Source organism: Acipenser ruthenus, chromosome 12 (genome assembly GCF_902713425.1).
Source record: "Acipenser ruthenus chromosome 12, fAciRut3.2 maternal haplotype, whole genome shotgun sequence".
Lineage (NCBI taxonomy): Eukaryota > Metazoa > Chordata > Actinopteri > Acipenseriformes > Acipenseridae > Acipenser > Acipenser ruthenus.
Genome location: NC_081200.1, coordinates 4,264,367 through 4,278,398, shown reverse-complemented (window position 1 = coordinate 4,278,398; position 14,032 = coordinate 4,264,367). Strand labels below are relative to the sequence as shown.

Here is a 14,032-nt window from a genome sequence, read left to right as displayed (position 1 = left end):
CATTTCCAAACGGGGTCTTTTATTGTGACATCAAAATCGCTGTACAAGAAAAGTGTGTGCAGTTTTTAAATACCTATTTTTCTACGCTAGATGGTGCTAAAGAATAAAATACCATTCTTGAAATGTGATGCTTGCAATAATCTGCTGTTGTAGTGGCATTATTCATTTAAATACCAGTAAACCAGTGAAACATGGAACAGTTTTGTCAATGGATATAAAGCTAAATGTGTGTTGTTGTTTTTTGGGTGTGCTATTTATTAACCGTTTTCAGCCATACATTAAATTATATATCATACTGTATGAAGGAGAGCAACGTTTTTTTTTTTTTTTTTTTTTTTTAATTTAAATCAGAAGAAACAGAAAGTGAAAAGCCTTTCAGTGCCTTTCAGAAAGACACTAGTTCCGCTTCCTGAGACTGCTGGAGGCAAGACCACAATCAGCTTGATTGAGTAGGGGCTGTGGAAACCACTGCAACGACTCCGTTAAAAGTCCTCAGTACTAATGAAGAAATGGCAGCAGAATCGGCCCGGAGATTTACAAAGAACCTCCTGAAACCGGGGACAGCGGCGGAGATCAGACAGAACGCTTCCAATGCGGTCAGACACTCGACTGTTACAACGGTGAGTCCTTGGATAATGGTGTTGACAAATGAAATGTATGCAATCTTTGATTGGCTGTGAAACCGGTCACTGATCCATGCTATCTACCTGTACTAATAATAACGAAGGCTTGTTATCTCATTGAAGTAGATTTATTTAAATAGAAAACATACGTACGGGGACCGTATGGTGATATATCAGGCTGTAGAACTTTTGGGGTTATTTAAAGTGTATTATAAATATTGCGCTCACTCATAATAAATATAATGTAGCCTATTTACTTTACAAAATACCGATATAGAAATTAAGATGAATCGATTAGGTGATTATAGAATATCGGAACTGTAACGAGAGCAGCTATAAACTATTGGATAGAAAATGAAGGTACATATAGATATGTACATTTGGTCCATAGCAATATTGTACGTGTAGTGTTTTGTATAAACTTTGAGGATTCAAACAAGGAAGGTTAACATAAAACCATATAGGCTACTGAAGGGGGAAAAAAGACATTCTAACATGAATGTATTAGTTATATTTGTGCGGTATCTAATGAAGCCTTTATAACATTGTTTTTGTTTCAATTGCTTTAACAAGTTCACCTTGTTACTGGAAAAACGGGCACTCTGTTGTGTAATTTTCGGGATTTTCCAAGGACCAAAAAAAAAAAATGAAAAAAAAACCCCTCGAGCTAAATGACAGCAGTGTGATTTCCGCGGGAAATACCATTCAAGTCTTATTGAAGAACGAATGCCAAGCAGGCATGAGGAGCGCAGTCCAGATACAGACGAATTATGTAGAAAGCGATACAAGACAAAAACGTCTCATAACTGCTGTTCATATTATGACGTTTATAATTAGCATCCGAACGAGACGGTTAAGTTAGCAACACTACAACTACTGCTACTTTGCAGTTGTTGTATTAAATGCAGCAATACCAGTATTAGTTCCTGAATTGAAGGTACAACATTATAGAGTAGCCCTCTACTTCATGTTGGTCAGTGCATATTATTTCTTTGTTAGCGGATATTGGAGTCCCCTCTTGCGTTTTTCTTTTTGCTGGACTGGGTTCCAGTTAGAACTCAAGTTAACTCAAGTGGTGCCTTCCTGCTTTACTGAAACTGTGAGGAACTGCAGTTTTTTTTATCCCAATGGGACATTGAAGGACTGTAATACTTGTGAGCCAACATTGCAAAGCAGAGGGCTGCTTTAGTGTTGTAGAGATATTTTCCAGATACCACATTAACCCTTCCATGCATGAAATATTCATATAAAGGTCCAGTGGTTAAAGAAAAGGGCTTGTAACCAGGAGGTCCCTGGTTCAAATCCCCCCCTCAGCCACTGACTCATTGTGTGACCCTGAGCAAGTCACTTAACCTCCTTGTGCTCCGTCTTTCAGATGAGACGTAATTGTAAGTGACTGATGCAGAGTTCACACACCCTAGTCTCTGTAAGTCGCCTTGGATAAAGGCGTCTGCTAAATAAACAAATAATAATAATATTGAAAATAGCTGGGAAAAAAGTAGATTTAGACACACAATAAATATACATTTTTATATATGTATATAAATATAGATTTTCCCATTGCTTTATATGAGGTATTCCATATGTCACCATATAAAAACTAGAAATCTCCATGCATGAAATGGTTAAGAACAGTGATAAGGGTGCAATGTAAAAGTGTTATATAGCTTATTATGGCTGTTTCACCTTCTACATAGTCACTCAGAAGGGCCCCACACACTTTAACCTCAAACATGACAGTTGCAGTATCTTTAAATACAGTGTCAGTGGGAAATAACATGGCAATCTCCTTTTGCTTAAAAGCGTTACTCATGTGTCATAATCAGTGTTCTAAAAATAGGGGGGGAGGGGGCAAGTCTTCAAAGCAGATAAATCACTTTAGAAGGTTAAACTCTAGGTCATTCTTGTTGAAAAGTTGTTGAAAGAACATATTGTACTCCCTATACAGTAAATACACTTGGAAGGATTCATTGGGGTTGGGAGTCCACAGTGACCACAGTAATGCTTGTAGTTTTGTTCAAAGACACATTAGAAACACAGAGGGTCCCAGAGTGGCTCACCTGGTTAAAGCACGGCTGCGTGGTGTGCAGGGTGAGTCATACAGTCAAGGGAGCACAGGTTTGCAGCCTGGTGAACGAAGACTGGCGTCTTCGCTGGGGATTCCAGCGGGAGCATCGCATTGGCTCTGGCGCTGCAGCAGGTTAGAGAGGCAAAACTGTCAGCAACTGGCCAGATGCCTAGTGAGCTCAGGCGGACACCTGCAGGGCTGGCCTTTGTCCTCCAGAGGCCAGCAGCTGGCTGACATCCGCTCTCGAGTTCCTGGGTGTAAAAGAGGAAGTTGGCTCGGTTGTGAGAGATAAGGACACCCACTGAGTCTTCAATTATCCTGAGCTGTGTGAGGAATTGCAGCAGTGAAGGAATATAATTGGACATTCTAAACTGGGGTGAAAACCAGGGGTAAAATAATTGGGCACTCAAAAAAATAACAACAAAAAAGAAGCACTGTGTTTGGAGTGCTCTCTCAAGTCAGCTGCCGCCTCCCACACAAGCATTCTAGTAGTACGGAAATGTAATGACCCACATCTTGATGATTCAGGACATTCAAATGACAGCATTCATGTGGGCATCCAGAAGATTCAGCTCTGAGCAAAATTATCTGCGGCCTGTCAAAAGAAAGCATGTTAGTGTTCAATGATAAGGATAATTAAGCCTGCAAGGTACAGTACATATGCACATGGACTTTATGCAGTATCCTTTTGCTCTACTTTTGTGGCAATGTTATGTCACTGAGACAGTGGAAATTGTATGGCAGTGTAGTCTTTAGGACACAGTAGGGCAGAGACTCTCTAAAGTTATTTTAATGGGCTTTAGATTTGTAGCTCACTGGAAATGTTGCAATGAGGGTATTTTGTAACTTTGAACTTCTCATTCCACTCATCAGATGCAGTCCTGACTGTAGGGATGCTGCATGGTTGGTATATTGATCTCTTCTCTTACGATGACTCCCAATCTGAGCTCTAACACATTGCTGGAGTATGGTCCTGCATGCCAGTAAATACAGTATTAGGTGTCCTTTTTCACAGCCGTGCCACTTTAGTATCCCTGTGTGCACCTCACTGGTCCGGATGGTGATTCCCTCCCACATGTCCCATCAGGTGACTGGTCACTTAGTGGAGGAAGTCCTGCATCAGAGTTGCACACAAAGATGCTGTGTAGACAGCTGAGAACATCTCACATGGACTTTATGCATCTGGTTTTTGTATTGCTTTCAGTGAAACAATGAGAGCATCTTACAGTATTAAACTGGAGCGCCACATTTTAGGGTCTTTCCATGAAAATTGAACTTTTGTTACATGGATAGACATCGATATCAGATAATGGCAAGCCCAAGATCTTTGTAATGATGGGTCTATCCAAATACACAGACGTTTTATCATCAGAAGATCTTGGGCTTAATTACTTATCCAGTTTAACAAATGTTACAATCACTTTAGAAAATTAACTGAAATGAGTGTGTGCACAGTGGAAATGCTAAATGGCCAATTAATGAAATAATGAAAAGACACAGAGTGCCAAAGGGAGCAGAACTGTAAAGGGCCCTTGAATGAACTTCTAATTACAATGCGCCTGAGATACTTACTGCGAGAGGACAATCTGAAGCATATACAGGACTGCCAATAAGTCATTCAAGCTTTCTATCTACTGTATCTGTCTGTTTGTCTTCTTCTTCTCAGTTGTTGCATTCAAGAGGCTTGTTCAAAGTAATTGAGTATTCAAACTAGAGTCTTGTGGCTTCTCGTTTGAGTGTGAGTGTGGGAAATGAGTTTTGGAGTGAAAAGAAAAGGCTGTGTTGGGTTGAGTGGTGCACTTCTAGTGTGGATAACGCTGACCCTTCCTGGTGAGGTGAGGTAACAGGACTTAAGGGCTAATAACTACCTGTGTTTGTGGATCTCACCCTTTAGTCCGGTGGTTAAGTACATTGTGAGGCAGTATTGTGAGTGTCAAGTAACAGAGTATAGGGAAGCAAGTGTGCGAAAGCCTGCTTGATAGTTAATTCCAGTGACAATAAAAGCATCTGCTAAACAACACCATTGCGTTGGGGGGCACAGAAAATCAAAACCAGTTGGAACGCATTTCAACGAAACTGGCATGGAGATATTCATCAGACCACTTACCATATTGTAAACACGCTCTCTGAGAGAGAATTCCTGTCAGCTCCCACTGCCCCTTCAAGTATTCCAGTAGGCTTGAGCTGAAAGCAATCCAAGTTCCGTTTTCAAATAATGCAACTGTTTAGACTTTCAGAAATACAAGCACAGTGTACAGTGCATTGTCTGGATTACATTGCTCCTAACTAGGTTACGTCCCACCACACAGATGGGGGTCAATTCTCAAATCTGGAAGACTCAGGTTCTGAAGTTTACATGCAGTACATAGATAATTCCGCTCGGAGCTACATTATCTGCATCTGTCAGAGTGATATGAATAATTAAACCTGTAGGCTGACAGCAGAAGTTTTTTTCTGTGTAAGTCACATGGCTTCTTGGCATTCTACTCTCTGCTTCTGGGCCTGTGGCAATGCTGCACTCATTTAAGAGATTGTACCAGGGATACAAACCGTTTCTAAAGAAGCCCTTCAAAAGAGCTGCTTCATACTTATGCCACTGGTGAAGTCTACCTCTCTCTCTCTCTCTCTCTCTCTCTCTCTCGCTCTCTCCTCTTTGCCTTGCAGCGCTCGTCTCTAGGGTTTCTACACAGCCAGACAGGAGGTTGATTTAAATCCCCAGATGAAAGGATGACCTGCTAGAAATACAGCTGGCAGCAGAATGCAGTGTGTACCGTGCAATGGTTACACTGGGGAGACAGAACATGTCTGTCTTGAATGTCTGTGACATTGCCTGACCTCACTCTCATTCTTCAGTGCACATCACGAGTGGTGAAATTACACCGAGCTTGAGCTGCGCTGTACCTGTTAAAGTGAGGTTAGAATGTGTGACCATTAGTGCAGCCTACAGTATTTAACTTCAATCTGTCTGGCTGAACTGTATTATACACAGCAGGAACCTGCTAAATGACCTCAGATAGTTAAAGCCTGTATTCGTTCTAGTTTTGGATAAAGTTACAGTGGGTATTGTGTTTACTGACATTTTTTACTATTTCAGTAGCAGCGTCCTGTTACAAATGATGCTGAGATGATTGGTTGAGTGAGAGATAGGAAGAAATCCATCGTTCCATGTCTCCATTGTTGATCCAGCTTAAATCAACTTCGTATTCGGTATTACAGAAGCAACAACACACTGGAAAGCAATGTCTCTGTAGTTAGAAGCACAGAATGACAAGCTGAGGCACTGAGCTGAGGAGAGCACTAGAACCAACGCTTGAAGGAAGACCACTCGCTATAACAACTATATACCAAAAAAATAACAACAACAAAAAAAAAAACCTGGTGATGTTCAAGAATAAACTCCAGTTGCTCAATCAGTATTTGTGGCACAAGGAGGGAGGCTGAACACAGTCCATCACCATAGTTTCCATCACCATAGTGGTCTAGCTGCTATCAGACCATGTGACCTACAGCAAAAGTACCAAGATGAAGCAGTTTTTCTACAATCCTACCCAAATGATTCTAAACATAATAAAAGGGGGGTATTAATAATGTTAATAATGCTAATAACAGAGGGGTAGTAAATCCTTGGTAAGCACTTCTTTAAGGGCGATGGGTGCATACTCCAGTAGTCTTCGTTCTTTATGGATGTCTTACATCCACCTACATTCCAAGGGAGACAACTTCTCTAAAGCACTGTATCTGCTGATATCAGACACTACTAATAGTAAGCTGTGTAGAGGCAGTAAAAAAACCTCTGGAGATAAAGGAAACCAGGTCAGTTATAGACACACTGAGGCGTGAGCAAAATGTGCACATCCTGAATACATTTCATAATAGGAAATTGTTTTGTGTGCCTTTGGAACAGGCATATTGCTTTTGAAATAGAAATGCTGTTTTTTTTCAGTTCTACTCTTATCTTTTAGCATCACATTTCAACTGCAGTGAAGTCTGCTTATTATCATTTGCAGAATATATCTCAAGACCGTTTCTATCTTGCAGAATCTGATGTAGAAATTTTAATTCATGCGTTTGTTTCATCCCGTCTGTTCGACGGTAACGCCCTATTGGCTGGTCTACCTTGTAAACTTATCAATCGCTTACAGCAGGTTCAGAATACAGCTGCATGAATACTGACAGGTACAGAAAGATTTGAACATATTACACCTGTTCTTGCCCGCTTGCATTGGCTTCCGGTGAAGTACAGAGTTATTTTTAAAATGTTATTAAAATGTTATTAATGACATTTGTCTCTGGAAATGGCCCTGCTTACATTAATGATATGCTTTTCCCTTATGTCTATGGACGCCAGTTGAGATCTGCTGATGCTGGGCTTCTGGTGACTACAATGATAAAATGTAGCTCTTGTGGTGGAAAAGCCTTTAGTCATTATGCACCTGTATTATGGAACAATCTTCCAATTGAAATCCGTAAAGCTGACTCAATAAATGCATTTAAATCAAAGCTTAAAACACATCTTTATGCAGAGGCCTTTTTGTAGATTGGGATAGCCTGTTATAGAATTTTGTTAATATGTATTTTATTTATTTATTTATTTATTTATTTATTTTATGTATTTATTTTTTCCCATTTATTTTTTTGATATTTTATTGTATATTATATTATATTATGTTATATTATTGAATAGTATATTTATTTGTCATGTGAAACGCTTTGGGATGCCTTGGCATGAAAGGCGCTATACAACATAAATTTGAATGATTGATTGATTGATTGATTGATTGATTGATTGATTGATTGATTTAATAACAAATAAACTGTATGTGAGTTTCAAGCAAACATGGTTACATACTGTAATAATTAGAGAATAATTCAGTGTTCAGTCTTCTGTGGAGGGTATTATTGCTGTTATACACCTACATTTTTATTTTAAAAAATACTCTGTTGTGTCTATCATGGGAAATTAGCATTGTGCAGTTTACCATACACTGTTACCATGCATGTCTGTTCTTTCAGTATGCTAGTATTACACTTAATACTCTGCAGTGTGTTTTATTAACTATTTTACATTTGGACATTTTCCATTGTGAGATTCTTAGATTACCAGAGATCAACAGGTTGGATAACTACTGCAACTCAGAATATTATTGGTCAATTGAATGTGTGGCTAATGAAGACTACAGGTCTCAAGTAGAACATCATCCTGCCGCTAATCTTTTAACATCTGCTTGTTCCTCCAGTCCTGAGATCATCCAGGTCCCCAGTTGTGTTTATCATTCTGCCCAGCGTCCCTGTGCTTAAACACCATCAGATTGAGCTGCCAGCCATGGAGCAGTCAGAGTATGTTACATTATAGCCTTACATTAAACCTGACCCCAAGTAAAGATTATTCTGGCATTTTGACACACATTTCTGCTATCAGACGATAGGATTTCTGAATAAAACCCCAGCTAGATATTTCCCATTGGGATCAGCAGGAGTATGTAGTTTATATTTAGAAGCTGCTGTATCTAAACAGAGCTGAGGGCACCGACTGCTCTCTCCCCTTAGTTCTATAAGAAGCAGAGGTCACAAGTCAGGCATTGCATAGTAAGGGTTATTTTAAACGTTTTGTATATCTATAATAAAAGACACAGGTGAGTAGAGCATATTCAGCAGAGCTGGTTTTTATATTTTATCACTACCAAAACATTCAATGCCTCTATATCTTAAGATGTTAGAAATGTTCATTTGGTCAAATTTAAGTTGTTCTCATGTATACTCAATAAAGGAGTTCCTTTTTGAATTGTATAACTTAATTTCACATTCTTCAGTTCAACAAAAATAATTCAGGACTGAAAGGGTTAATTTTTGAGCCGTTGATATTTTGAGCTACGCATGGGAATTCTTTTCATCGTCGCGTCACATTCCTGTGTTAATGCACAGCACCAAGAGTGATTTCAATCCTATTCCACTTCTTAGTTTCATGAGAAAACTGATTTTACAATGTGTTAAACAGGGGAATAAATGTTAATCCCCAAGTGGATTAGATGTTATCTCGTCCAGTAATGTATGCACACTGAAAAGGAGAGGGATGTGGTTTAACTATGTTTAAATTAGAATAAGTGGCTCTCCAGTCACTAAACAACTGTCAGGTTCCTTTGATGTAGCAGTGTGTGTGTGTCATTCTGTTTTCTTCACAGAATTATTTTATAACATATTGAATATACATCAATGTAAATGTAGGTCCCGTTATTTCTGTTGAAACTTTTGTTTGTTTCCAAAGTCTCTGCTGCTCTATGTGTCATGTGAAAAGTAAAATATGATGGTGAAATTACAAAACATATAAATTACACAAGAGCAATGAAAAGGTGTCACACTTAACATGGCACATTAAACACGAGTTTGGAAACTTGAAGAAATTTCAACAGGAATAAAAAGCTGTCTAAAAAACAATCACAGAGGCACTTCAACGTTCAATTTAATAATGGAACGACCATATTAGTATTTTATTATTATTGTAAAATATATTTTTAAATACTTTGAATTAAAACCACAGTAAAAAAAAAAGGAAAATCAAGTAATGATATATAGAAAATTAAGGAAATAAAAATTATTTTGCAATGCACATTAACCAATACTGGTGGACTTATGTTAAACTTGCAGGAAGTGGTTTTGTTTCTCTTCCTCTCGACATTTATAGTGTTTAAGATTTTACTACTTAATATGTCGATAATTATCATCTTTTACCTCTCTTTAACTACTAAGTGTATTTGTGGGCACAAGTTTAAAATGATACTTTGCAAGACAGTCATGTCACTGTTATCCATAGGAAAGATCATACTGAAGTACACAAATCAAGTAACTGATTCAATATTCATTTCCAGTTGCAGTCTATAGGTTACATCATCAAATCACAATCCTCTTTCTTAACTCAGAACCACTGGTGCTCTTTAATGTTCTCTCTAGCAAGGAGTGAATACAGAAATCCACAGGCACTGCTTCATGAACATTAATCAGATCAGGCTGTAGCAGCTTCATCTAAGCGACCAGCTGCATTAAAAAAGTCAGACTTCTTTAAAGATAAAACCTCTGCCTGCTCAAACAGGAAAGCATTTGAGATAAAATGCACTGATTAACGATCTGACGCCAGACCCACTGCAACGCTGTGCAAGTACAGTAGCAACTGCTGACAATAAATACAGATACTATTTAGTTTTATTGTAACACGTGTAATGTTATTGTGTTTTTAAAAGCGCCCCGGCCCTTTTGATGAAAGCTGATCTTTATTCAGAAGCCTGAACAACTCTGAGATCACAAGGCTTGTATTAGTTGGTGTAGCTGGAATGCACGATAAGTGGGTCAGACATCACAAATGATCCAATATTTCTACTGCTCAGAGGATGACCTTGTTAATCTGCAGCTTTATCACAGTTCCTCCCGTCTCAAGAGAATGAATAGCAAATGAAGTAACTCCAGAAAAATATGATCTTGTAAACACAGCAACTTGTGTGTGGGTGTGTGTGTGTGTGTGTGTGTGTGTGTGTGTGTGTGTGTGTGTGTGTGTGCGCGTGTGTGTGTGTGTCTGCTGTACAGTATTTTGAGATTTCACATTTGCCAGCTTCTGTAAGATTTGCTTTGGATGAGTTGGATATACATTTTAATACGAGGGCAGAAAACATTAGCTTTCATCTTTTGGAAGGCTCATTAACACATTCTACAAGCACATTACCGTATAGTATATCCTAACTCCAATGCTGTACCTTATGCTTTGGTCAATGCACAGTTGCTGTATGAATCACACTCTTTGTTGAGTTAGCAAGAAGCAAAAAATAATAGATGAATGAATAACTCATTTTCTTGTTAATTTCCAATCAGTAAACAGCTGACTGATATATGTATTATATGCGTGCCATTAATTGTGTGCCAGGGAATATTCATATGCCATACTTTGGAGCACCTGTGTGACATTGCTAACAGCATGGAAAACATTTCATGTTTTTCTTTAATTCTTTCTCAAATCATACATCACCGTCCTCTTAGAGTAGCAGAATTACTATTTATGTATTAAAGGCTATATTTCTGCTACCGTCATTCTCCACGTATTGAAAAACCACTCTGATATGAATATGTTCTTAATTTTTTGTTTTTATCATATATATATATATATATATATATATATATATATATATATATATATATATTCTTCTTCTTCTTCTTCTTATTATTATTATTATTTAAGCAGTGTGGGAGCTAGTTTTATGAATCTAGTGTTCCTCACACCAGTTCCCCGAGTCACTTCTCATTGTTATATGCACATGCTATCTAGATGTGACTCAGGAGAAGGTCACCCAAAGGTTCCAAGCCTGACCTTGCCTGCTGTTTCTCATTCTCACTACAGTCGTGGATATATAGTACCCTTTGAGATAAAGCTGCACTGTACTGTAGCATGCAGAGTGCCATATACCAGCTCTCCCTCCCTTTCCCTTTGCAGCACAGTTCAGCTCAAGGCAATGGCACAGTCGAGGCTGGATCTAGCAGCAAACCATGTGCCATGTGTTCTGAATACTGCAGGGAACAGGATAAGAACTTGGAAGCTTTACAGCACTCAGGGCTTGATCCCAAACCCCTATCGCTCCACTGCACTTCTGAAGACAAAAGGAAATTAAAACAATGAACAAAATGAAGTTTCTGTGACACGCTAATAGAAACAGTATCACAAGCTCTGCTCCCTCTGTGAAAACTAAATAGAATTGGCTGCCAGTACAATGTTGATGACCTCCTCTAATTCCTTCACAGACATGGGGGGAGGTCTGCTGTAGTGGAATCATTATGTATGCTTGTGGAACACATCTGTATTCCTTGCTGTCCTGAATATAGGAGAAAATGCTAAGTGAATGCTCTTTTGAAGTCTGTCAGATCTGCTCTATAGTTAAAGCTGACTTGCGTAACAGACTATGGTAGCACTTCCCATTAATTTCTTTAGTTACGTTGTATTTGCTTAGCAGTTACTTAGTAAATATATGTGTACATATACATAATTACAATGTTATTATACATAGTTACATTGTGCTTAATCTATAAATCTTTTCCCAAAATATATGTAAGAACACAATTGTATCAGGAAAGGGTTAGGGTTATATGGTGCAAAGAGACTTACACATTAATTACATTGTAACTATGAATACTAACATTGTAATTGTGTGTAAGTGCACATGCATTTACTAAGTAACTAGAGACACTTAATGTAAAGTGTTACCCAGACTATTTACACAAAAGTGTGTGCTGCATACAGGCGATCCTATGATGTGTTTAGATTGATTTGATTTATGTGTTCGGATCCCAATTCAAACATATTACTTGATTGGCTTTCATTGTGGATGGTGACAATACGAAACCATCAGCTTAGGGTCTCGGGAATGAGTGTACCATTCACAGAATCTGCATGAGTTTGCAGAGCGTGATTCGCTGTGTGACAAACTGAAAAGGCGTTTTAACCACAGAGATTAAGTCACTTTGCCGTTGTTGTCTTTTGAGATGAAAGGCTGCTTAATTGCCAGAACTGTATTGAATAATGAAATCACATGGCTGGTGGTGTTAAGGGCCGTGTACGCTGGAGTACAAGTGGAAGAAGATGAAGGATCATCTTTAGGGACCCTGTTTTCACTGATGGTAAATTGTGATAAATTAAATGATAAATTGTCTCATGAGCACAGTAAAAAATGTTGGCTTACACCTCCATGGCTGAAGAACAAAGCTTTGTATTTCTTACTCACAATCTTATAAGCAGTTGGAAACAAACAATCATACACTACAGTATATTAAAAGCTGCATCAAATGGCAGTATTACGATAGGCAAAAAAAAAAAAAAATAAGAAAAGATCATTAAAGCCCTCTAGGTTTATTATTATTATTATTATTATTATTTGTTTATTTAACAGACGCCTTTATCCAAGGCGACTTACAGAGACTAGGGTGTGTGAACTATGCATCAGCTGCAGAGTCACTTACAATTACGTCTCACCCGAAAGACGGAGCACAAGGAGGTTAAGTGACTTGCTCAGGGTCACACAATGAGTCAGTGGCTGAGGTGGGATTTGAACCGGGGACCTTCTGGTTACAAGCCCTTTACTTTAACCACTGGACCACACATGCAAAGGAACTGCATCTTTGAGTTCCAAGCTAGGGATCAGGGAATGCTTTCTTTCCAAGCTCTAAAGGACATCTTAATGGGGTAACATCATTTGAGACCATTTGTACCTAGAAAATCTAACAGGACAGCCTGTGAGTTACTGAGGTACAGTAATCAGTAGGGTCACCAGGTGGAGGTATCTTATTAAAATATAAATATACTGAGCAAAAAGATACATACTGTATTTACCTTTTTAAAAACATTCTTGTCTGTGTTTAATTATTAAACAGTGACCTGCTGGACCCAACTCAGTCTTGGCAAGTGTGGAAACTGTAGGGTAGCCTGCAGCTAGATTAGCCTCTGATTCCTAGAAGTTGTCATTGTAGAGTGAGGATGATATCGAATCTTAGATTAGAGATCTAAAGAAAGAAATCTCTCTCTCTCTCTCTCCCTGTCTCTCTGTGTCTCTCGCTGGCTTGCACATGTTTCTGCACACTTTCTGGTGTACATATAGACAGCTGTGTGTACACATGCACATGTGTGCACAGTATCTATCTCTGTACATGTGTGCTTGACCCCAGAATGCCAGTACAGGCTGGGACAGCTCTTCAAAAAGTCAGATACAGTACAGTAAAGTAGGTCAGATATTTCAACCATTAAGAGGGAGACCTAAAAATGCTCCCTCAAGGTATTGCATTTGCCACTTCATACAATGCTGTTATAGACTGAGTGCTGCTTGTGACAAGCTGATGATTTTGCCGGAGGGGTCCACAGGGAGCACTGCATTCACTTTGGTTGTTAAGTGAGCTGCAGCGGTGAGCTGACATTCACATTGAGCATTTCAAATGGGATAGGAAAGCGGGGTAAAACACGAGGTTGAGATCCTCAGTTCTTTGTCATGCATTGACGTCAGAATTAGCCTGTGGTAAATTTCTGTTTCAGAGGCGTGCTGGCAATTGGACTGATTTACTGTAATATGTCAGTGCTGCAAGTATGCCATCTGTGGGGCTTTGTGCTATACCTCCTACAGCATTATTGTTTAGTTTTTAAATTATTCAATTTAAAATTGTTTTGGCATATTCATTAGTATTTACAAAATTAATTTTCCAACCCTAACTTTATGCCAACCCTAAAAATGGTCTGCTTTCGGATTGACATTTTCCATTAACTCACAGTTGCCACAGACGAAGAAATTACAGTTGTCGAGAGTCTTTCCAGAAACAGCCGTCATGA

General features: G+C 38.7%; 1 protein-coding gene across 1 annotated transcript in view; it reads left to right on the top strand.

The window, feature by feature from the left end:
• The first annotated feature begins 358 nt into the window (after positions 1 to 358).
• The window catches only part of LOC117416685 (dedicator of cytokinesis protein 10-like), an 88,120-nt gene continuing 74,446 nt past the window's right edge, over positions 359 to 14,032 (top strand). The window contains exon 1 of the mRNA XM_059034359.1: positions 359 to 620. Within this exon, the coding sequence (XP_058890342.1) occupies positions 510 to 620 (111 nt within the window). The 5' untranslated portion in view covers positions 359 to 509. The remainder of the gene's footprint in view (positions 621 to 14,032) is intronic.